Below are 22,973 nucleotides of genomic sequence, written 5' to 3' on the forward strand. Positions count from 1 at the left end.
TTGTCCAGGTTTCTGGTAATAAACTGAACTATACATGTGCACACATGTGTGCATGTCTGTATACAAAGGACAAAACAGTTCAACTTCAGGCGTGGCAGGATGAGTTATAGTATTGGTTAGAAAACCAGTTTATCTGGATAGGAGGCCTGTTAGCCTTACTGGCCATTGTGATATCAGTGCCCACGTACCCTAGGTAGCCCCAGAATTTGTCACCGTGGTTGAAAGGATGCTCCTTCGTGGTTTCCTAATCGAGAGAACGAGCAAAGCTGAGAAGTGATGGGGGATGGGAAGATGGGGGAACGTAGAATAGCAACTAGAATTCAAATGACTCTGCTTTTACTGTTTACTTAGGTTCAGAAAGAGCGGCTTCTGACGCGACAGCACAGTCAGCTACTATACAAATAATTCCCTTATTTGCTTAGCGTAAAATAAAAGACAAAGTCTTCATCCTCTCAACATTTTTAAAGAAATTCTTTACAACATTATTTACAATAGCCAAGCCCTGGAAACAGGCCAAGTGTTCATCAGTAGACGAGTGGATAAAAAAGCTGTGGTACATTTATTTTTTTTTATTTTAATATGTTTTTATTGATATTTTAGAGAGAAAGGCAGGGAGAGAGAGACAGAAACATCCATGTGAGAGAGAAACATGGATCGGCTGCCTCCTGCACGCCCCCTACTGGGGATCAGGCCTGAAACCCGGGCTGTGCCCCGACTGGAATCAAACCAGGACCTCTCAGTCCATGGGGCAGCGCGCAGTCCACTGAGCCACACCGGCCAGCATAGCTGTGGCACACTTACACAATGGACTGTTACTGGGCCATAGAAAGGAAGGCAATCTTACCTTTTACGACCGCATGGATGGACCTGAAGAGCATATGCTCATTGAAATACGCCTGTCAGGAAAAGAAGTACCACATGATCTCACTTATATGTGGAATCTAATGAACAAAACAAACCAACAAAATAGAGGCAGACTCCTAGACACAGAGAACAGACTGACAGCGTCAGAGGGGAGGGCGTTTCGGGGGCTGGGTGGGAAGGTGAAGGGGTTGAACAACACAGATTGGTAGGCGCAGAACAGCCCCAGCGATGCGGAGTGCAGCACGGAGAGTCGTCAGTACTGTCATGAAAACAGGCCTTGGGGCGGTGGGGGCTTGGGGGGGGCCCACTCTGTAGAGCGTGGTTTTCCGCCACTTTGCTGTGCAGCTGAAACGGGTGTGGAATGGTACTGAAGGTAAACTGGTTGAAAAACAAATTCCTTACTACTTTAAGCACTTACCTTACACATGGATGTAGACAGACTATTATGTCCTAATTGCCCTTTAATTTTACAGGGTATAATTAATGATAGACATGGGAGTTTTTTATATAGCTGTTATCATTGTTGTTATTATTGAGATAAAATTCACATACCATAAAACTCACCATTTTAAAGTGTACAGTTCAGTGGTTTCGACATTCACAGAGTTGTACAAACTGCCACTATTGGACTGCAGACATTTCCCTGTCCCCCCAGGAAACCCCGTCTGGACCCTCTAGCAGTCACTCTCCGTCAACCCTCCCCAGCCCCTGGTGGACACGTGTGTGCACACACTGCTGATCTACTTTCTGTCTCTGGATTTTTACGTTTTGTAGAGATGAAGTAACTCAGTGTGTGGCTTTTATGTCCGGCTTGACTTAGCGCAAAGTATTCAGCTTCATCTGTGTTGCTGGGTGTGCGAGTAGCCACTCCTGCGTGTGGGTGAACTCTGTTCCATTGCACGGATACGCAGATTTGTCCGTCTGCCCATCAGTTGATAAACATTTCACGTTCTCTACTTCTTGCTGTTGTGCACACGCAGCTGTGAGCATCTGTGACAGGCTTGTGGGTGGTGTATTTGTTGCTGGACTGGGCATATCCACGGGAGGGCAGTTGCTGGGTCATGTGGTGACGTGGTGGCTCCATGTTTAGTCATTTGGAGAACTGCCAGATTGTTTCCCAAAGCAGCTTACTAAGGTGGAGCTTTGGGAGGGGACAGGCCTTCTGGCTGGCCTTCAGGGTTATGGGGCATCCTCGTCTGGCCACAGGAGAGCAAGGGAGCAGCTTGCGGACATTTCAGACGAGGAAGGGTCGCTGAGCGTTGGTGGGGAGCTCTCGGCCTGGCTTTCCAAGCGCACGGGGTCAGTGGGGCTTTCTGTGATCAGATTGTCATGCTGACCTGTGTGGGGGAGGGGCCATGGAAGGCAGTTTCTCATCCTAGAGAAGGGTCAGGAACAGGAAAAGTAGTAAATGTATGAAAAATTTAAACACTGAATAGTGTTTTAGTTGTTTCTTTCATTGTATTATTATACAATCTTACTGTTTGAAGAATGCCAATTAGCCGTGCTAAAAATCTTACAAGTCGAAGTTTTTTTGGTTACTTCCCTGTCTGGGCATTTTATATTTCAAATAAAATTTGTTAACAGAATGCTTTTTTCCTGACTAGATTCTCAAGTTGGTGTTTTACGCATTTGGAATGTCTCAAGAACAACACCTATTGATAATTTTAAGTTAAAGAAAACAGGATTTCACTGCTTACATGTACTTAACTCTCCTCCAAGAAGAAAATGTAAGTAAAAGTATCATCAGAGTTCATGGTATTTGCTGCTTTCAGATAAAAAGGCTGATGTAGTGATGTGTGCATATCAAATACCACACGCTACTGAAAAGCAAATACAGTATTTGTGCTGAAGGGACCTCGAAAGACACACAATGTGAGCTTTTCTGTGGAGCCACAACACTTCTAGCTCAGACTGCAAAAGGAACATTCTGGGGGCGGATACATTGTCTGGCTATCCTGCCGGTTTTGGTAGTTATTTGTTTCTTTGTTTAGTTGCTATGAACTTTCACATCATGGGATGAGTGGAATACCCCCAATTCTCCTATTTCATATTTCTTTTCATATTACAGAAGTAGTTCATGCTCATTAGAAAAAAATCATAAAATATAAAGTACATACCAATCTCGTCATTTCTTTCAGGTAATCTAGTGTTAGATATCTAGTCTTTCAACCCATTATTCTTTGCTGTAACAGAAAGTGTGAAATAAAAATTTTGTGAAAATGAAGATGTTAAATATAGACAGACCAAATTCTAAAAAACAGATGACTTACAGATGGGTAGGTATATAAAGGTGTCAAAGCACCCATGATGTCAGTTAATTAAAATATTCGAAAAAGGAGTCATGGATCGTATTAATTTTAACCAAACTGTCAACAAAATTTCATTGACTCAAATGCTTCTTTTGTTATTAGCAGCTTATTCTAGTATGGACTTCCTACCATTCTCAGATTCTAAGAATGAGTGTGAGCCAAATGAATGCAATAAGGAAGACTTTACTATATTTGAATAAAAAAGAAGAACATATTAAAAAAGAGAGAATATCTGGGAAATATTTATCTATGTTCCACTATGTAATTAATATAGATTAGTCTGATAATTTACAGTGATATCATTATTTTGAATTGTGTGTGCAAAAGAATATTCATGTTCTAAAGAAACACTTCTTGAAAGAAGAAACAAAATAACTAAATATGGGGACACCTGTGTGATAGAAATTTGGAGAAATGGAAGTGAACGAACGGTTAACGTAAACCTGAGGAAGAAGAGAGAAAAACTAAGATGCACATGGATGTCAGACAAACTTTGGGTGCTATGCAGCCACTATGAAAAACAATATGGTGTTACCTCAAAAAATTAAAAATTGAACTGCCATTTGACCCTAAGAAGCCTGAAACACCAATCAGAAAGAATATATGTACCCCCGTGTTCATAGCAGCACTATCTACAATAGCTAAGATCTGGAAACAGCCCAAATGTCCATCAGTAGACAAATGGATAAGAAAGCAGTGGTACATGTACACAATGGAGTACTATGCAGCTGTAAGAAAGAAATATCTCTTATCCTTTGAGATGACATGGAGGGACCTGGAAAGTATTATCCTAAGTGAAATAAGCCAAGCAGAGAAAGACAAGTATTATATGATCTCACTTATTTGTGGAATATAATGAACATAACAGTCTGAAGAACAGGGTAGTCCCAGAGACGTGGAAGTGGAGTACAGACTGACAATCCCTAGAAGAAGGGTTGGGCGGGGAGATAATCCACAGAACTTAGATGCATGTGTGCATGAACAATGGACATGGACAACAAAGCTGGGGACAGGGCGAGGAGGGTGTCAGTGGGGGGAGGAGAAACATCTGTAACAAAAATAAATAAAATTGGGTGCTAACTTGAAGTGAATTATATAATCTCAAAAACAATTATTTTTATTGAATTGGCAATTAGTAGAAGAAAGTTATAAGCTTTAAAAGAAAAAGTCACACGTGTTTGTGTGTGGAGGGGGGTAAATTAATATATCAAGACTTGTAAAGAGGATTGTAATTGAAAAATCATCACTGTGTGCTTTCATTTATGGGGAGATAAGAACCAGATATTCACAACACACTGTGGTCCTCACACAGATTTTCAACCATTCTGCTCCCCTGCACTTTTGTATACCTCTTTTCAGAATAATATCCAGTTCTGTGTATATGGGTATAGACAGGGTGGGCAAAAGTAGGTTTGCAGTTGTGAGTACATGGAACACAGAGTTTATTCTCGTCTTATTACTTATTAATTATTGTGGTACTTTCCATCCACACAACTGTAAACCTGCTTCAGCCCACCCTGCCTTTTGGCAAAGCTGCAAAAGTCCTCCTGGCAGAAGATGTGATTGTCGCAGGGTTCACTGTGCATGTTCTGGGTGCAGGGAAACAAAGGAGCATCTTTGGGAGTCAAGCCCCGGGGTTTCATTCCAGCAGATGGGAAGCTGCAGGCATGAATGTTGACTCACCAACTTTTTCTTTTTCAGTTTCCATCCAGCCTCCAGCCCCAAATCACTACACGTCCTCCACCAGCGAGGCGGTGCCCCCGCCCACTCTGGCCCAGAGCCAGGCCTTTTCCCTTCCTCCAGGCCATGCCCTGTGCTGTTTCCTGGATGGTGGTGTTGGACTTTACGACATGGGAGCCAAGAAGTGGGATTTTCTTCGGGACATGGTATGTCTGCGGTCGTTCCTTCTGTGACACAACACTTACCTTGTGAAGGTCCTGATGTTTCCTTTTACTTATACATTAATATTGTTAAAATTTATTTTTTTAAAGAATCATCTATTAGGACTTTATCTTGGTCGGCTAAAACATTTTAGAATAATGTATGGAATGATGACACACTATTGAAATTCTCTAAATGTTGAATGTGGCACTCCTGTTAGCAGGAATGCCTGGCTTGTGATGGCTCTGCGGTGGCGTGGACCGTGCCAGCCTTCACACAGCACGGGGATTGCCTTGCCAGTCGGGGCGCAGTGAGGGCAGCACACTCTTAGGGGGAGAACACCCCCCCCGCCCGTTCCTCCGAGCTTGGGCGTCCTCAGCTGGACATGAGCACGGCTGGATTAAGTATTTTCAAGATTTATTTTTATCATGACATCATCATAACAGTTCTGATTCTATAAGCTTCTGTTCTTACAATCACTGAGCCTCTCTACGCACTAGAATCCAGCCTTGCTGAGGACACACATCTTTGTTTGGCTTTGGTCTGTGCTTCATCTCCACTGCCTGAAACAGCGTGCGGCACGTGGAGGACTCGCGCAGTCTCTTGAGTGCATGCCATGCATGGAGCATGTGTGCTGTGTTGACATCGGTACTGGGAAGATTTATCCTTCATTTTCCCTCGCTCAGAGTTTACAAAAGTGCCCATTTTTTCCCTACAGGTTTGAATTATACTAATCTAGACATTTAAGAAACTTTTAAATGTTAATGTTTTTCCACGGAAAATCTTAGAAAAGAGTCTAGAGCTATAACTGATCTGGTTTAAAAAAAATATATATATATATATATATATATATATATATATATATATTCAAAAAAACTATTATTTCAGGACTAATTTAATTTTGTCCTCAAATAATAATGTTGAATGTTAGCAAAAATGTTTTTTAACAGTGTGTAGCTTAGTTATTTGAAAGTACTCCTGCCCATGTGGCTCAGTGCATCGAGCATCATCCCAGGCACTGAGAGGTCCCGTTTGGATTCCCGGTCAGAATACAAGTTCAGGTTGTGGGCTTGATCTCCAGTAGGGGGCATGCAGGAGGCAGTTGATTCATGTTTCTTTCCCACATCGATATTTCTCTCTCTCCCTTCCTCTCTTTCTAAAAAAATCAATAAAAATATACTTTAAAAAATATTCCTTTTGTAGATAGTCTTTAGATCATTTAATTTTCTTTCCCCATAAACTTGTCTTTCCATGTAAATGCTTTCCCAGTATGGCAAACTTTTTCTATTATTTCAATTTACCACTTACTTTAAAAAGAATCATGAAAGGGAAGGAAGAAAAATATAACAAAACAATTAAATATTAAAATTTACATTAGTAAAGAAATTAGGCAATCTAAGTTCAATAGACAGTCTATTGAGTGTATATCCTCATTTTAAAGTATATTTTGTTTTTAAAACTATATTTATAATTCAATAAAAACTAAAAGATTCCTTGATTATAAATGATCTCAGTGGATCTTGTCACTTTAAAAGTGTTTGCCACAAGGCAAGGATGCCCACTTTCACCACTCTTACTTAACATAGTATTGGAAGTCTTAGCCACAGCAATCAGACAGGAGGAAAAAATAAAAGGGATCCAAATGGGAAAGGAGGAAGTGAAACTGTCAGCCCTTCACACAGCATGGGACATGATTATTCGCAGATGACATGATACTATACATAGAAAACCACAAAGACTCCATCAAAAATTTACTAGACTTAGTAAATAAATTTGGCAAAGTATCAGGATACAAAATTAACATCAAGAAATTGATGGCATTCTTATACACCAATGATGAACTCACAGAAAGAAAAACTAAAAAAACAATCCCATTTACCATTGTGGCAAAAAAATTAAGATACCTAGGAATCAACTTAACCAAAGGAATAAAGCACCTATTCGCAGAAAACTACAGGTCATTAAAAAAAGAAATAGAGGAAGATATTAAAATGTGGAAGCACATACCTTGTTCATGGATTGGAAGAATTAACATTATTTAAATGTCCATACTACCCAAAGCAATCTATAGATTCAATGCAATCCCGATCAAAATACCAACGACATACTTCACAGAACTAGAACAAATACTTCAAAAGTTTATATGGAACCAAAAAAGACCTCAAATAGCCACAGCAATCTTGAAAAAGAAGAACAAAGTTGGCGGGATCACAATACCGGATATCAGGTTATACCACAAAGCTACTATAATCAAAACAGCCTGGTACTGGCACAAGAACAGGCATATAGACAGTGGAACAGAACAGAGAACCCAGAAATGGACCCAAGGCAATATGCTCAATTAATATTTGACAAAGGTGGCAAGAGCATACAGGGGAGTAAAGACAGCCTCTTTAATAAATGGTGTTGGGAAAATTTAACAGCTATATGCAAAAAAATGAAACTAGACCATCAACTTACAACATATACAAGAATAAACTCAAAATGGATAAAAGACTTAAATGTGACTCATGAATCCATAAAATTTTTACAAGAAAATATAGGCAACAAAATTTCAGACATTATATGCAGCAGAATTTTCACTGATACATCACCTAAGGCAACAGACACAAAGGAGAAAATGAATACATGGGACTGCGTCAAACTCAAAAGCTTCTGCACAGCAAAAGATACAATCATCAAAACGGAAAGGCAACCCACTCTATGGGAGAGCATCATTGTCCATGATATATCAGATAAGAGGTTAATTTCTAATATATATATAGAGTACCCATACAATGCAACAAAAGGAAGACAAAGAACCCAATTAAAAAATGGGCAGAGGAACTAAATAGACACCTCTCCAAACAGGACATACAAATGGCCAAGAGACATATGAAGAAAAGCTCAACATCACTAATCATCAGAGAGATGCCAATTAAAACAACAATGAGGTATCACCTCATACCTGTCAGAATGGCCACCGTCAACAAATCATCAAAAGACAAGTTTTGGCGAGGGTGTGGAGAAAAGGGGACTCTAGTACACTGCTGGTGGGAATGCAGACTGGTGCAGCCACTATGGAAAACAATATGGTGTTACCTCAAAAAATTAAAAATTGATCTTCCATTTGACCCAGTGATCCCACTTCTGGGAATATACCCTAAGAAGCCTGAAACACCAATCAGAAAGAATATATGTACCCAATGTTCATAGCAGCACTATTTACAATAGCTAAGATCTGGAAACAGCCCAGTGTCCATCAGTAAACGAATGGATAAAAAAGCAGTGGTACATGTACACAATGGAGTACTATGCAGCGGTAAGAAAGAAAGATCTCTTATCCTTTGAGATGATGTGGAGGGACCTGTAAAGTCTCATCCTAAGTGAAATAAGCCAAGCAGAGAAAGACAAATATCACATGATCTCACTTATTTGTGGAATATAATGAACATAACAGTCTGCGGAATGGGGTAGTCCCAGAGATATGGAAGTGGGGTACAGACTGACAATCCCCAGAAGAGGGGGTGCAGGGGGGATAAACCACAGAACTTATATGCATGTATGGGTGAACAGTGGACATGGACAACAAAGGTGGAGACAGGGTGGGGAGGATGAGGGAGGGGGGAAATCAGTGGGAGGAAAGGAGAAACATCTGTAACAAAAATAATTAATTAAAAAATAATAAGTAAATAAATAAATAAATAAAAGTGTTTGCCAGTCAGAAGAGGCTGTGCGTTTTGTTCTTATAGTTGCTGTCATCCCTAACACAGACCCAAATTTGAGAGGCTAGAAATGTTACCAGAAGACACAGCTGGTTCTCATGTGGGGAGCGTAACGCACCTGCAGAGACGCCCAGGTACACGGGAGAAGGAAAGCCCACCCATACGCTTTCTGAAAGGTGACTTCCACGTGAACGTCGACTCGAGCAGAACACGGAAGGTGCTCATCATTCTCCCTGCACCCTTCTGATAAGAAGACAATGGAGAAGCAGTCACTGTTTAGTTCTTGCCATATGATTTCTCACATTTCAAAGATAAACTTGAAGGCAGACCGTGACCTAACGCTGAAAAAGGCACATACAGGTGGCCCCTGCGCAGTGCGTTCTTAACACTGACGAGAGGGACGGCTCCTGCCCTGGACCTGTGGCTGGACAGACCCGTCCCTCTTGCTAACTCCTGAGACTTCCCTCCTCTGCCTGGAGAGGCGCCTTGCAGGTCCCCTCTGGGCCGTTAAGGAAGTCACTGGGACTAGAGAGCCTGCCCCTGTGTTAACCCCCCAGTCCCAGCATCTCACAGCTTCTGCTGCCTGGAGCAGGAGCTCAGCTGCGCTCCCCAGTGTTGGGCAGACTGATCTGGCTGCTGACCTTAGACCTCACCGGGTTCTCCCACAGGCGCGTGGTAACGAGTCTCCACGCTGAAGGTATGCTTACATACATCTGCACATCCCACTTCCCAGTTTGTGGGATGTCAGCGTCCAAACCACCATGCGTTGGGACCAAGAATTGTGTGTTCCTAAGAATAAACTTGCTAGAATATTTTGGAACAAGACTCATTAAAAACAAGACGATGTCGATTCTTCTTTTGGTTCAAATTGTGAAGTTCTTTTGGAGAATGCCATTGGTATAAAAAAAAAAAGGAGTATTTGCATTAAAGGTCTTTTAGTTTCATTCATATCTTGGTCTTTTATTATACTACCAGAATGACATCATAAGTTTTAATAGTTAATTACTCTATATATTCCTAGCATAATATTCTGTATATGACAGAAGAGAGATGGACTGAGCTGAAGTTGAAAATCAGACTTCTGAACGTCTTGTGTGTGTTGCTGGTGTGAGGAGCTGGGTGACAAGGTCGGACCGTGCGAGCGGGCGCAGCAGCAACTGCACGGCCCGTGTGCGGCGCCGCGCTCATGTCTGCGCTCGTCGCCTTGTTTGTGCACTCGTTTCTGGAGACGGGAGTACATGGTTAGACACCGTGGTTTGCTAATTAATGATGTGACGTTTCCTCAGTAGTTGTGACCCTTTGTGCTGCATTCCCAGGGACACGTGGAAACCATCTTCGACTGCAAATTCAAGCCCGACGACCCCAATCTCTTAGCAACAGCTTCGTTTGACGGCACTATCAAAGTCTGGGACGTAAACACACTGACCGCCGTGTCCACGTCCCCGGGGAATGAAGGCGTCATTTATTCCCTCTCGTGGGCTCCAGGTACAAGTATCTCCTTAAAGTCAGGAATACGATTAAATGACTTTTATTTTCCTTTGAACGCTCTTCTTCCCCTTAGAGCTGTCTTCTTCCCAATGCTTGTGAAGGCAGATTAGTTCCACACCTGTTGGGTCAGTTTTTGGTGGGGTTTTAGAGTAGACGCCCTGTGTAGGCACTGTGATTTCGGGGTCCTTTCATATGACGCAATCAGATAGAAAAGCCAAGGTAAAGCAGGTTAACTGTGACTCGTCCAATTGTAGCTGCATTTGTATCGTTTTGCCTTTAATGATATAACCCAGTTTCCTTCAAAGTTTTCCTTAAAATTTTCATGTGAATCAAATATATGGAAATTAAAATTTTATTTTCCTGAAAGTATAATATCTGTATTTCCCTGATACAACTGTTTTGTAAATAGGAATGGTTCCATATCATCATAGTTCACTTGTGACCATGTCATGAATTCCATGTAAACTCACCTTTGAATAGTGAAGGACTTTTATGTCATCATAGGGTCTTTTCTTTGACCTTCTTTCTTTCTTTTTTTAATTTTTGTTTCTTTATTGATTTTAGAGAGAGAGGATGGGAGAGGGAGAGAGAGAGAGAAACATCGATGAGAGAGAACATCCATTGGCCCCTTCCTGCACGCCCCCCAGTGAGGATCTGGCCCACATCCTGGGCATGTACCCTGACCGGGAATCGAACTGGCGACCTCTTGGTGCAGGGTCAATGCTCAACCACTGAGCCACACGGGCTGGGCTGACCTCCTTTCCTTATGGAGAAGCCTGCACTCTGACAGCCTGGAGACAGCACTGACGTCCTCTCTGGCTACTGACGGGCAGCAGTGCAGTCCTTACACATTGTCTTCTTCTTAAAAACTAAGCGTTATTTGTTTTTAAAAGAGAAAGCAAATTTTTGTCATGTGTTTTGCTTACATAAATACTTCTCCAACCATGAAAACAATTGCTAGATGGTCAGAGGAATGTAAATACTGACTGGGTATGTGATGATATTGAGGAATTACTGAAGATTTTAGGATTTGAGATTGTGATACTTGGTCATGTTAATGAACGGGACCCTGTGTTTTAGGCATCCATACTGAAGGGTTTATGGGTGAAATGATATAATGTCACCAGTTCACAGAAAGAAATTGAGTGGGGGCTATAGACAAAACACAGCTGACAGTATTTTGATATTTGTAGAAGGATGGATGCATTCATAATGTCCTGTGTAGTTGATACATTCGATGACGTGCATTCATACTGTCCTCTGTGGTTGCACACATTCGATGACGTGCATTCATACTGTCCTCTGTGGTTGCATACATTTGATGACGTGCATTCTCACTGTCCTGTGTGGTTGCACACATTCGATGACATGCATTCATACTGTCCTCTGTGGTTGCACACATTCGATGACATGCATTCATACTGTCCTCTGTGGTTGCACACATTCGATGACATGCATTCTTTCTGTCCTCTGTGGTTGCACACATTCGATGACATGCATTCATACTGTCCTCTGTGGTTGCACGCATTCGATGACGTGCATTCATACTGTCCTCTGTGGTTGCACGCATTCGATGACGTGCATTCATACTGTCCTCTGTGGTTGCACGCATTCGATGATGTGCATTCATACTGTCCTCTGTGGTTGCATACATACATTTAATGATTTCCATATAAAAATGTTTAAAGAACTACTTTGCAAATCTCAAGTCTTTTTCAAAAATGTAATTTTCAAAACACACATTTCTGGAAGACATTTCTTACAATGTCTAACAAATTGTTTCCTAAGGTGATTTGAATTGTATTGCTGGAGCAACTTCCCAAAACGGTGCTTTCATTTGGGATATTAAAAAGGGCAAAATAGTACACCGATTTAATGAGGTAAGACGTTATTTACTGGTAGCTGACGGACCTAATGTCTTGTACTGCTCCATATTTTAAAATGCTTTTGTCTCTTAATTTAATAGTTAATCACCAGGTGGCGTTATGTTCTCTGTCTTAGAAGAAAACCTAAGACGATGTTTACATGCTAAAATGAATTCTGAAAAATGTAAATGCGTCTAAGATATAAAAATCCACCTCAAATTGCATTGGAGATTCAGGGGAACTTTGAGTCTTTCTCCCTGGAGTATCTGGGCAAATATTCAGTAGCTGGAAGAGACTAAACTCAGGACTCCCAAGTTAGGGCCCCAGTTCTCTTACTCGTTGGCTCTTGATGTGCGGAGATTCGTTTGATTGCCTGAACCCGACTCTTCACCTGTAAGACGGTCAAGTTGGGTTATAGAATTCCTTGGATTTCCCTTCAGTCCTTAAATTCTCGTATTCCATGACAAGTTCCAGAACCTCTCCTCTTACTGTTTGTTCTGTCACAGATGGTCCTTTGACCTCCACTTGGAGTCAGATTGTTGTCCATAGCTTACGAGCCCACTCTTGGGAAACACGCGGTCTCATCACCTGGACAGTGTGTTAGAAATGAGTCGAGAGCAGTAGCACAGAACCCAGGATTGCTTCTTGCTCTTGAAATTTCATTCCTTTCCAATGGTTGCTGTTCAAGTGTATTAAATACATAACTTCTGTGAAAATCGTTAATGTATTTGAGGTATTAAAACCATCTGTGCAAAGGACTGTTATCCCTTTGAGGACCAAGTAGCCTTGATCTGGGGGTTCTGAGACATGTGACAGGCGCAGAGTGTCTGGGAGACCCACACCCCAGTGAGCAGAGTTGCTCGGAAAAGGGAACCCCCCAGAGGACCGTGTGCTGACCTCCCTTTTCTCCACAGAACAGCTCTCATCCAGCAGTGCCCCAGCCTCCCCTCCACCCTCCCCACCAGAACAACACTTAACCTGAACAAATAGGGATATGAGAAGAAATTAACCTGAAAAGGAAACTTTTGATCTAGATCCAAAACTTTTATCCTTGGGTGTGAGGTCTATTGATCTGTTCTTATGGCATCGTGTGACCTAACCTGCCTGCCCGTTGGCACTGAGCCCTCCCAGCCCGACTCCAGCGCCCAGCATCTTAGCACCAAGGACATTTCGTAGTCACATCTAGGAGAATGCACATGGGGGAATTAGCAGTGCCAGCTTGAAGCAGCAGTCACATGGGCCTCACACAGGAAATGCAGGACGTTCGAGAGTCCTAGTGCCCTCTGCGTGGGGTGACAAACTGGCCGAAGGCCTCCACGCCTTCAGCTGAGAGAGACGCCCTTGCTGTATCCATCTTTACGAGCCTCCTCCACCTAGCCTCCCAAGAGGTAGGAACCTCAAACAGGACAACCTTAGTCCAACAGACTAAAGCTCAGGATTAAAGGCACTTTGCTCTCCCCTTAACAGCCACACTTGAGTCTTATGGAAGAGTGAAGTGTTTTAAATCAGATTTGGAAATGGGCTGATTCAGTCCTTATTCACTCACGACTCAGTTGCTGAAGGATATTCCCAAGGATAATAATATATTTCTTGTGTTTGAAGAATTCTCATCACGGCAGCTATGACTATATCCCTTCACCTTTCTCAGACCAAGAATGCAAATGAACACATAAATATAGAGTTATTGGTTGTAGGCATGATCTTAAATATGCTCTCCTTTGTTTTTATGTAAATAAAACTTTGAAATTGAGAAGAACAATCAATGGTAACGGTTTTCTGCGATGTTTCTTACACTGGTCACAGTTGTGCTGGGTGAGGAAGCAGATAACTCTCCTCGGCTCCAGCCGGGTGTTTGCAGGAGAAGGCGTTGGCAGAGCTGAGTTCCACCGAAGGCTCAGCAGCAGGTTCTGGCTCTACCAGTGTCCACAAGGAGAACCAGAGCCGCCCAGTTCATGTTCTGCAGCAATGACTTTGCTGGTCAAGTGTGACAACATGACACGTTCTTAATGCATATCTCTGCTGTTGGCAGTGATGTCTCTTTTAGCATCATCTAGCAGGGGTAGGGAACCTTTTTTTTCTGCGTAGGGCCATTTGGATATTTATAACATCATTTGCAGGCCATACAAAATTATCAACTTAAAGACTGGCCTGCTGCATTTGGTCAGGCTGATTTGGTGAGGCGGTGATGTTAGCTGGGTGATTGCACGGGCCTTACACTGCCTGTGGGCCAGACATTCCCCACCCTTGAAGCTCCTAGTGCAGAAATAATACCTAGAGGAAGTAAATAAATAAGAGAAAAGGGGGTGAATTATTTTTCATTGATAGGTGTTTTGCATTTTTTGAAGCATGGAAAGAATGGAATATTCTGCATTGCCTGGGGTCACAAAGATTCCAGGAGAATAGCGACCTGCAGCGGCGATGGCTTCTGGTGAGTGCCGCGCACAGAGTCACTGTCCGGGAAGGACGCAGTGGGTCCTGTCCATTGCACCCCGTTAGCGCATGCGGCAGAGTCGGTGCGGTTCCAGCTGGGCACCTCTCCAGCTCTCACAAGCAGTGTCCGTAAGTCCACAGCGGCATGTGCTCTGCTGCTCTGAGGTGTCGGTAGTAGATGACAGTGGAATGATGATCGGAAGTAAAGAAGCCAGCAGTTGTTGCAAGTGAAACCCTACCTGAACGACAACTAAAGGACTGCGAATTGCCTCAAAGAGACTCGAAGGACCGTTTACGGAGAGTCTAAGTGATCTCTTCAGAGTTTTGAGGGAGTGGCATTTCAGTTTTAGAGTGACGCAGGAGATATCAGGTGCTCTAGAAACTTCTTCACAGTTTTGGAGGCGCTGCTATTTGTAGAAATATAAGAAGCCTCTGCAAAGAGGAATAAGGTAATTCGTGTGGAAAATACCTTTTTTAGATGCTCAGTTCGCTGATCCTATGTTTCAGAAATATGAGCTTTCTGAATTCTGTTAAGTTCTAGGGAAAAGTAGGTTTCCACGAAAGAACACGTGTGGGAAGAACTGCCTTTGGGGACGAATGGCCTCAGCCAGGTGGCGGCCCTGCAGCTGCAGGCGTTGGCCTTTGACGCTGACGCAACTCTCCTGGCTGTTGGTGGCAGTAGCTCGTCTCGCCTGAGGCTCTGCTTTGCCCCAGGTTCCCTCACGCTCACCTTGTAATCTCCGTGGGGAAGACGGCACCCATGGAACCCGAACTTCTTTACAGGAAATTGACATTTTCAGAAATAGCCATATAAGTGATATTTTCCTTGAAAAGATCTATTTGCAAATTGATACAAACCAATATATATATATTTTTTAATGTGCCCAAGTGTTTTTTGATCAGGTGACACATGATTAGCTTTCCCAGGGACTGGCCGGGCTCACCTGTGTGATGAATAAGCACAGTCGTTCATCAGAGGTGGCCAGACTGAGCATCCGTCCCACACCCCCAGCAACTCGGGCGCTGTGGGGGGCCTCCCGGTGTCTCAGAGAGGCTTTCCAGAGACGTGAAACATCGCACACAACTAACGTTTCTTTCTAACGGACTCAATGGCCCTTGCATTGTGGTCTCGTGGAGTGGGGTATTGGAGCTTCTCTTATTTTTGCAGTCAAAGTATATTGGATCCTTTCAGGGAGAAGGGGGTCTTTTGAATATTAGTTATATCACTTAGAATATGCAGAGAAGTATTAAAACTTATACATCTTGGACTTGGTGTGATGGTGTGATGGTATGTATAATCAGCATTATAAATTAGTTGGTTTAATATTTCTTTTTGTTTTTGTTTTTTTTTTTTTAGAGAGAGAGAAAGAGAAAAACTTCAATGGGAGAGAGAAACATTGATTGGCTGCCTCCCGCACGCCCCCTACTGGGGATGGAGCCTGCAGCCTGGGCCTGTGCACCTGCCTGGAATCCAGGACCTCTCAGTCCCTGGGATGGTGCTCAGTCCACTGAGCCACACTGGAAGGGCTCAGTTAGTTGTTTTAAATATAAATGCTGAAGCTAAATATCTAATACATATGTTATATCATGTTTTAAAATATATGTATAAATTGTGCTTTTCCTCAATCAAAAATTCTATAATAGTTTCCAAATAAAAATGTGTCACCTTTAAATGGATATAAATGGATTACCATAATTAATTATATGTGATATAAATATGCATACTCATAATTGATAATAACATTTGCACAGTATTTTCTAATGTTCCCAGTACTCTGCAAACAAGGTCTCATCCTAAAATACTTACGTTTGTGTGACTAATACAATTCTTTGATCCCTTGAATGAACTGTTCAGAATGTTTTTTTCTGTAATTTCAGTATTATTCGAACAGTCAGTGGTAAAGTACTACACAGGTACAAACATCCTGCTGCCGTGTTTGGTTGTGATTGGAGCCAAAACAACAAGTGAGTGTCTTTTTTTCCTGAAATAAGTAATAATTACACCATAAAGTTTAATGTTAGTCCCAATCATTCTTTTTTGGTAATATTCCCCTTGTCTAGCCTTCTAATTGCTTATTTATTCTAGATGTTTATTTTTATTTCATGAATTTTTACATGATTTAGAAATATCAATTTCCTGCTTTCAAAACAACTTCCTGATGCTTTACCACAAAGCATATGGCTAATAATGAAAAATGGAAACCAGTCCAATCTGTGTGTGGTGTGGATTCTGTCAGAGAACAGGGCCTGCACTAGCCCTGTTAGGGGCCTGTGCAGTGTCTGGGTCTGCCAGGACCTCCCGTTGCCCAGTGCTGGTGCCTCAGCAGGGGTGAGCGCCCCCATGTGGAACACACACGGATGGTTTTGAAAGTCAGCCTTGCTTAAGAGCCTGATAGTCACCGTGTGAAAACCAGCTTAGATTTAAACATCGTCCAAGTCACACCTCCACTAAAATTGATCCTGAACTCATCGCACCTCCGAGTCTTGAGCTTCAGCCTCTCTTTGACGCGATGTACGTTGCTCTTAGAAGTTCAAACTCTCTTCAGATGCGTTAAAACAGTGTGAACTATCTTATGATTTTCATATTACAGGTGGACAATATACATGCGAAACTATTAATACTTTATTTTACCTGTGTTTTTTTTGTTTGTTTGTTTTGTTTTGTTTTTTTATCCTCACCCGAGGACATTTTTGCAATTTTTGTACAGATAGAGTGGGAGGGGGAGAGAGAGAGAGAGAAACATCGATGTGAAAGGGACACATCGAGTGGCTGCCACCCACACGACCGACCAGGGCCGGGGACAAACTGCAACCGAAGTACGTGTCCCTAGCGGGAACCGAACCCGGGTCTCTCCAGACCGCAGGCCAACGCTCTAACCGCTGAGCCAAACCGGCCAGGGCACCTGTGTTCTGAATCAAGTCACATTTTATACAAAATGACAGATCTGTGTATTTCTTCCAGTCAATACAGAAGATTATTACACATTGTTAGACTGATAAATCTCAGAGGAACAGGGTGGAGGTGGAGAGATTAACCAAAGAACTTACATGCATAACCCATGGACACAGACAAGTGTGGTGAAGGCCAGTAGGGGGGACCAGGGGGGAGAAGACCAATGGGGGGTAAGGGAGGGATTCATTAAGGAAGCAAAAAATTCTAGTGCTAGAAATTAGAATTGTGTACATTTTTAAATCATCAGTAACAAATAACATCATGTTTTATATTTCCATATGCCATTGATGTCCTTTCAGAGACATGATAGCTACTGGCTGTGAAGACCGAAGTGTCCGTGTCTATTATGTAGCCACCAGCTCGGATCAGCCACTGAAAGTGTTCAGTGGCCACACAGCCAAAGTGTTCCACGTGAGGTGGTCTCCCCTGCGGGAGGGGGTTCTCTGCAGTGGTTCTGATGATGGGTATGGATGTTTTAGATTCGAATTTTCTAGTCCTTGAAATCATTTGCTTATAGTTTTTCAGAAACGCACTTATTTGTATGGTCCAACTGGAATGGGAAATACTTAAAATATGTACTTAAAGTTTTGGCAGTTAACAAGTACCTAATTACATTCAACCAAAACTAAATTAAATCTGTGCCGCACTTATGTTAACATAGTCATGATTTCTGTTTTCTTACGTATTTAACTTACTATGGGTGCTTATTTCTATCTTACTAATAGCAAAGTTAATAGAAACAAAAATTTTAAAAGGGTCATTTGGGAAAGGGAAAAAGATAGGAAACAACTGTAAAATATAGAGAAGCGCTTATGTGTCACATAGCATAGAGAACAATGTACTGTGTGGCCATGACGGAGGGTGTGAAAGACGATTCTTACATGTTTTAGCATGAAAAGAGGATGTTTTAGCAATGAGAGTGATTTAAAATTTGGGGGGGATTTGTGGAAGTTTCTGAAATCTTGACTATATTTTATATTTAAACAAGATAGATTTGCATAATACAGTTTGGTCACTATTGAGTATGAGATATATTTAAGTAAGAAAAATCTTACTTTATGCAAATATAAGTCATAGTATACAGTAACCTCTGGTCTAATATTGAAAATTAAGTATTTTCTTCTTGAAATATTGAAATAAGCCCAAATTTAATAATAAAAATAGTGTGGGATGTCTGGGGATTATCACCAGTCTCTTACCATGCATTCCAGAGTCCAAATTCTATTCTACGTGAAAAGGAAGCATAATCTTCAATTATTGTCTAAGAAATATTTGTCAGAAAGACAGCAGTAAGCATCTAACTGACTGTGGAAATGAATGTTGAAAGGCTTCACTGAATTCTGGTTGTCCTTTTAGTAGTCACGTAGATGATGGTTGTACCTAGCATGTTATCCAGCACCTTTAGAAAAAGTCAAAATTGTTGGGACATCGTTCATTGCCAATGTACTTATGACAGAATTCGCAGGTACTGTGCTTCCTTTTGGAAACCTCAGGCACTCCTATGTACGGTGGGCGCAGACACGCGTCCCCGCGCACAGTGTTCCTTATGTTCAATTAAAATGTATACATTAGGCCCTGGCCAGTTGGGCTCAGCATCGGCCTGCATACCTGAGGGTCGCAGGTTCGGTTCCCGCTGGGGGCACGTACCTCGGTTGCAGTTTGTCCCCGGGCCGGTTGGGGTCATGTGGATGGCAGCCACTTGATGTGTGTCTCTCACATCGATGTTTCTCTCTCTACCCCCCCCCCCCCACTCTATCTGAAGATAAATGTAAAAATGTCCTTGGGTGAGGATAAACACACACACACACACACACGGACTTCAGTGCCTGATGTTTGCCTATTCTAACTTACATCATAAAACAGGGACACCTGTTCCAGTTCCCCCATGGTAACATTCAAGTATTTTGAAACAAAACACTTTAATACAGTCTTATATATAAAGATATGATATCAAACAAAATAATGTAAATATATATAAAAAATTAGCACCCAAAAATAGGTCTTGATCTACCTAGATACATAGTTCTGTACTAGAATAAGGGGGGAAAAATCCTTTCAGGTAAAGATATGCTTAAATATATATATATCTCCTTTATAGTATTATATAATATAATCTTTGAAGTATTAACATTTTGGTATTGTCAGGTTGATATAAATCTGTGACTAAATAATTAGCATGATTGTCCAAGGAAAGTTGGCATTTGGGGGTCTTCAGTTGATTTTGAGTTCAAATTTTATTTTAGTAACATTTGTACTTTGTATAAACAGATTCAAGTAATATGAATCCAGTTATATTTAAATTTTGAACTTGATCTGAGAGTAATTCCAGATGTATAGTGTTTTTATAATTTACAAATAATTTGAGTGTTCTTAAGTTGTTGTATCCATGTTATTAATCATAGTTTTCTTTGGCTTTATCTGTTTTGGATATTTCATTTTAAGAAAGCAATTTTTAAAACATATAAACTGTAAAATGATACATTCAGTATCATTAACAAATGGCTAGTAAAAGTCAGGAAAAAAAATAACTGTATGCTGAATAGGCTAGCTCCAGCCTAATTATTCATTTCCCTCTGCTATAGAGAAGAGAAGCATAACATATCTTGAAACATAAAATGCTTTTTTAATACACTGAAAAATACGTTGTGCTCCAATAAGAATATGTTAATATTTTAGATACGTTATAACTTGAATGGCATTATATCCATAATATTCTGTTGCAGTTCTGTTCGAATCTGGGATTATACTCAAGATGCCTGCATAAATGTTCTCAGCGGACACACCGCCCCTGTGAGGGGGTTGATGTGGAATACCGAGATCCCTTATCTGCTCGTGTCGGGCAGCTGGGACTACACTGTGAAAGTATGGGACACACGAGAAGGGACTTGCTTGGATACTGTGTGTGATCATGGTGCAGATGTATACGGTAAAGTGTTTCTCGTGTACTTTTAAATTTTGCTATCTTAATTATGATTTCTGTTCGGTGCAGTATTTTTTTCTTCCTTTATTGATTTTGGAGAGGGAGAGAGAGAGAGATAGAAACATCGATGAGGGAGAACATCAATTGGCCACCTCCTGCATGCCCCCCACTGGGGACTGGGACCACAACCTGGGCATGTGCCCTGACCGGGAATCGAACCGGTGACCTCTTGCTGCATGGTCGACGCTCATCCACTGTGCCACACTGGCCGGACCAGTGCAGTATTTTTTAAGAAGTCTTGCATTGTTTCATTTGAAAATAACATTTTCTCATTAGAAACTCTTCATGTTATTGAACTATGAGAATACAAAGACAATATTAAAAAATTGTATTTGTGTATTTGTGTTTCTACACACACAGGCACACATGCACACATATACCTATGCACATACGTGCATGTATGGCTTGGATTTTTCTCCCTCTCTTCTCCTCACTCCAGAGGTAAGTTGTAAGATGGGAAATCAGTCACAAAGTAGATACAGCTTATTTAGCCATTCCTCTACCTCTATTTCTGGATCATTAGAGTGGTGTTTTGTTTTTTGATATTATTGAGTTGGGTATGAAAAATCAGATTTCTTATCTTTTCCACGTCACTTCACTCTTGCTAGTAGCACCGAGACTTTGCTGGGCATAAGCAGGTGAAGTAAGTGCAGAAGCGACTCCTTGGGGAGCCGCCCTGCTCGAGCCAGCTGTGCCGTGTGCCTCCCGGGCCTGTTGCGTGGGCAGCGCGGGGCTGAGTGTGGGAGCGCCCGTTTCCCACATTTGAAATCGAAAGGGAAGTTCACCTTCCCTCAACTCGCCGGTGACCGTGCACTCCGTGGGTGTTAACAAACTGAAATTTAATTTCAACATTTTCATCCAGGACCATTTGCTTTCCAATAAGTACTCAATTTGTATTCATATTTATAGAAAATGCTAAATAATTTATTACATTCTCATATTATTTTCAGCCAGGATAGAAATATTTCTCCAAAACTTCAATTCTGTACAAGTTTGATGAGGTCCATCTAGATAAAAAGTATTTTCAGTATTTACTTTGGTTAAACCAGGTTTCTTGTGCCATCAGGGTTAACTTGCCATCCGAGCCGCCCCTTCACTATGGCCTCGTGCTCCCGTGACTCCACAGTGAGGCTCTGGTCGCTGGCACCTTTGATCAGTCCGCTGCAGATCAGCATTGTGGCAGGCAGACCTTGGAGAGAGATCATTGGGAACCCCGGTATTGAAACTATGCACCTATTGGCTCTTACTTCCCAACAGTACTTTACAGCAGTCCTTTCTCACTGGGCCATGTCTGTCTCCAGATCACGCCATACTCCCAGGCGCCCCTCCTGTCCTGTGTGGCAAAGTGTCGAGAGAGATTAAACAAGAAATAGAGAAGCTAGCTGGTGACCCTCGAGTGAAGAAGCTCAGATGGTTTTCAGAGTGTTTGTCAGTGAGTATTTCGGGAGTGGAGTGTGAGTTGTGGAGTGTGAGTTTTTTCCCGTGCACCAAAATGAATCATGACGACCGTCGTCACGAAGTTGTCATGTTTACACATATCGTCCCAGTTTACACGTATGGGTCCCTCCGAGCACACCCTGTGCGGTGTGAGGAAGCACGTGGAAACCAGGAACAGTACGTGGGGCGAAGCGTATCCGTCGCTGTGTGTTTTCAGCTCCCATAGGCCCACACTGTGTTTGTAGATGCAGTGCGCTGCGGGGTTTCTCATTCACTGTTACACCTTCGGTTATTCTGTGTCAACTCCTCAGCCTCCAGGGGGCAGTGACAACTTGTGGAACTTGGTTGCAGTGATCCAAGGACAGGATGATAGCTTACTTCCTCAGAACTACTGTAAAGGGATCATGCATCTGAAACACCTGATTAAATTCAGAACGGTAAGCGAATGTGCAAACGTGTGCTCAAGCAAAAGATTTTTGCCTTTTCACTATTACAATATAAAGATGATTTTAAGAATTCATATAATTAGAGTTGGTTGAATAACATAAATGAACATTGAGGAGATGCGTGCTCAGTACACACCGAGCCGGAGAGTAACGTAGAGTGTGGACTATTCGAGGAAGCAGCAGCGGCCTTGGTTTCCAGCAGCCGGACCTCATGGAATTCCTCCGAGGCCCCTGGACGCTGGCACGCTCCCCTTTGCCCTGAGCCAGCTGGGAGAGGTGCGCGGTCCACCCTGGTTCTAGTCTCAGGCCGCATGTTCTGAGATATGTTCTGTTAAAACATCGTGTTATGTAGATCTCGGCGAACTGTACGCAGAATCATTCGTACCTCGTACCTGGGCAGTAGGCAGCACCCACAGCACACCAGCCCTGGGCCGGAAGAAGACGGAGTTTCCGTGTTTGCATCGAGGCGTCCGTGCGGAACGTGACTGTCAGGGCGCGGAGAGAACTGGGCACTAGCGACAGAGATGCCTGTGGACAGTGGAGGGGCCACTAGAGGAAGCCAGTGACTTTGATTGTAATTGGAGGGTTTGCCTATCTTTCCCCAGTGGCATATCTT

The 22,973-nt window shown here is 42.2% G+C and overlaps 1 protein-coding gene across 4 annotated transcripts in view; it reads left to right on the forward strand.

Moving 5' to 3' along the window:
• Positions 1 to 22,973, forward strand: part of WDR17 (WD repeat domain 17) — a 93,581-nt gene that overhangs the window by 40,770 nt on the left and 29,838 nt on the right. For all 4 annotated transcript variants that reach the window (XM_036250242.1, XM_036250241.1, XM_036250243.1 and 1 more), the window contains 11 exons: positions 2,469 to 2,591; positions 4,875 to 5,059; positions 10,075 to 10,243; positions 12,035 to 12,126; positions 14,457 to 14,539; positions 16,420 to 16,506; positions 17,794 to 17,958; positions 20,218 to 20,420; positions 21,541 to 21,690; positions 21,776 to 21,906; positions 22,223 to 22,348. In XM_036250242.1, the coding sequence (XP_036106135.1) occupies positions 2,469 to 2,591; positions 4,875 to 5,059; positions 10,075 to 10,243; positions 12,035 to 12,126; positions 14,457 to 14,539; positions 16,420 to 16,506; positions 17,794 to 17,958; positions 20,218 to 20,420; positions 21,541 to 21,690; positions 21,776 to 21,906; positions 22,223 to 22,348 (1,514 nt within the window). The remainder of the gene's footprint in view (positions 1 to 2,468; positions 2,592 to 4,874; positions 5,060 to 10,074; positions 10,244 to 12,034; positions 12,127 to 14,456; positions 14,540 to 16,419; positions 16,507 to 17,793; positions 17,959 to 20,217; positions 20,421 to 21,540; positions 21,691 to 21,775; positions 21,907 to 22,222; positions 22,349 to 22,973) is intronic.

This window comes from Molossus molossus, unplaced genomic scaffold (genome assembly GCF_014108415.1).
Source record: "Molossus molossus isolate mMolMol1 unplaced genomic scaffold, mMolMol1.p scaffold_m16_p_9, whole genome shotgun sequence".
Lineage (NCBI taxonomy): Eukaryota > Metazoa > Chordata > Mammalia > Chiroptera > Molossidae > Molossus > Molossus molossus.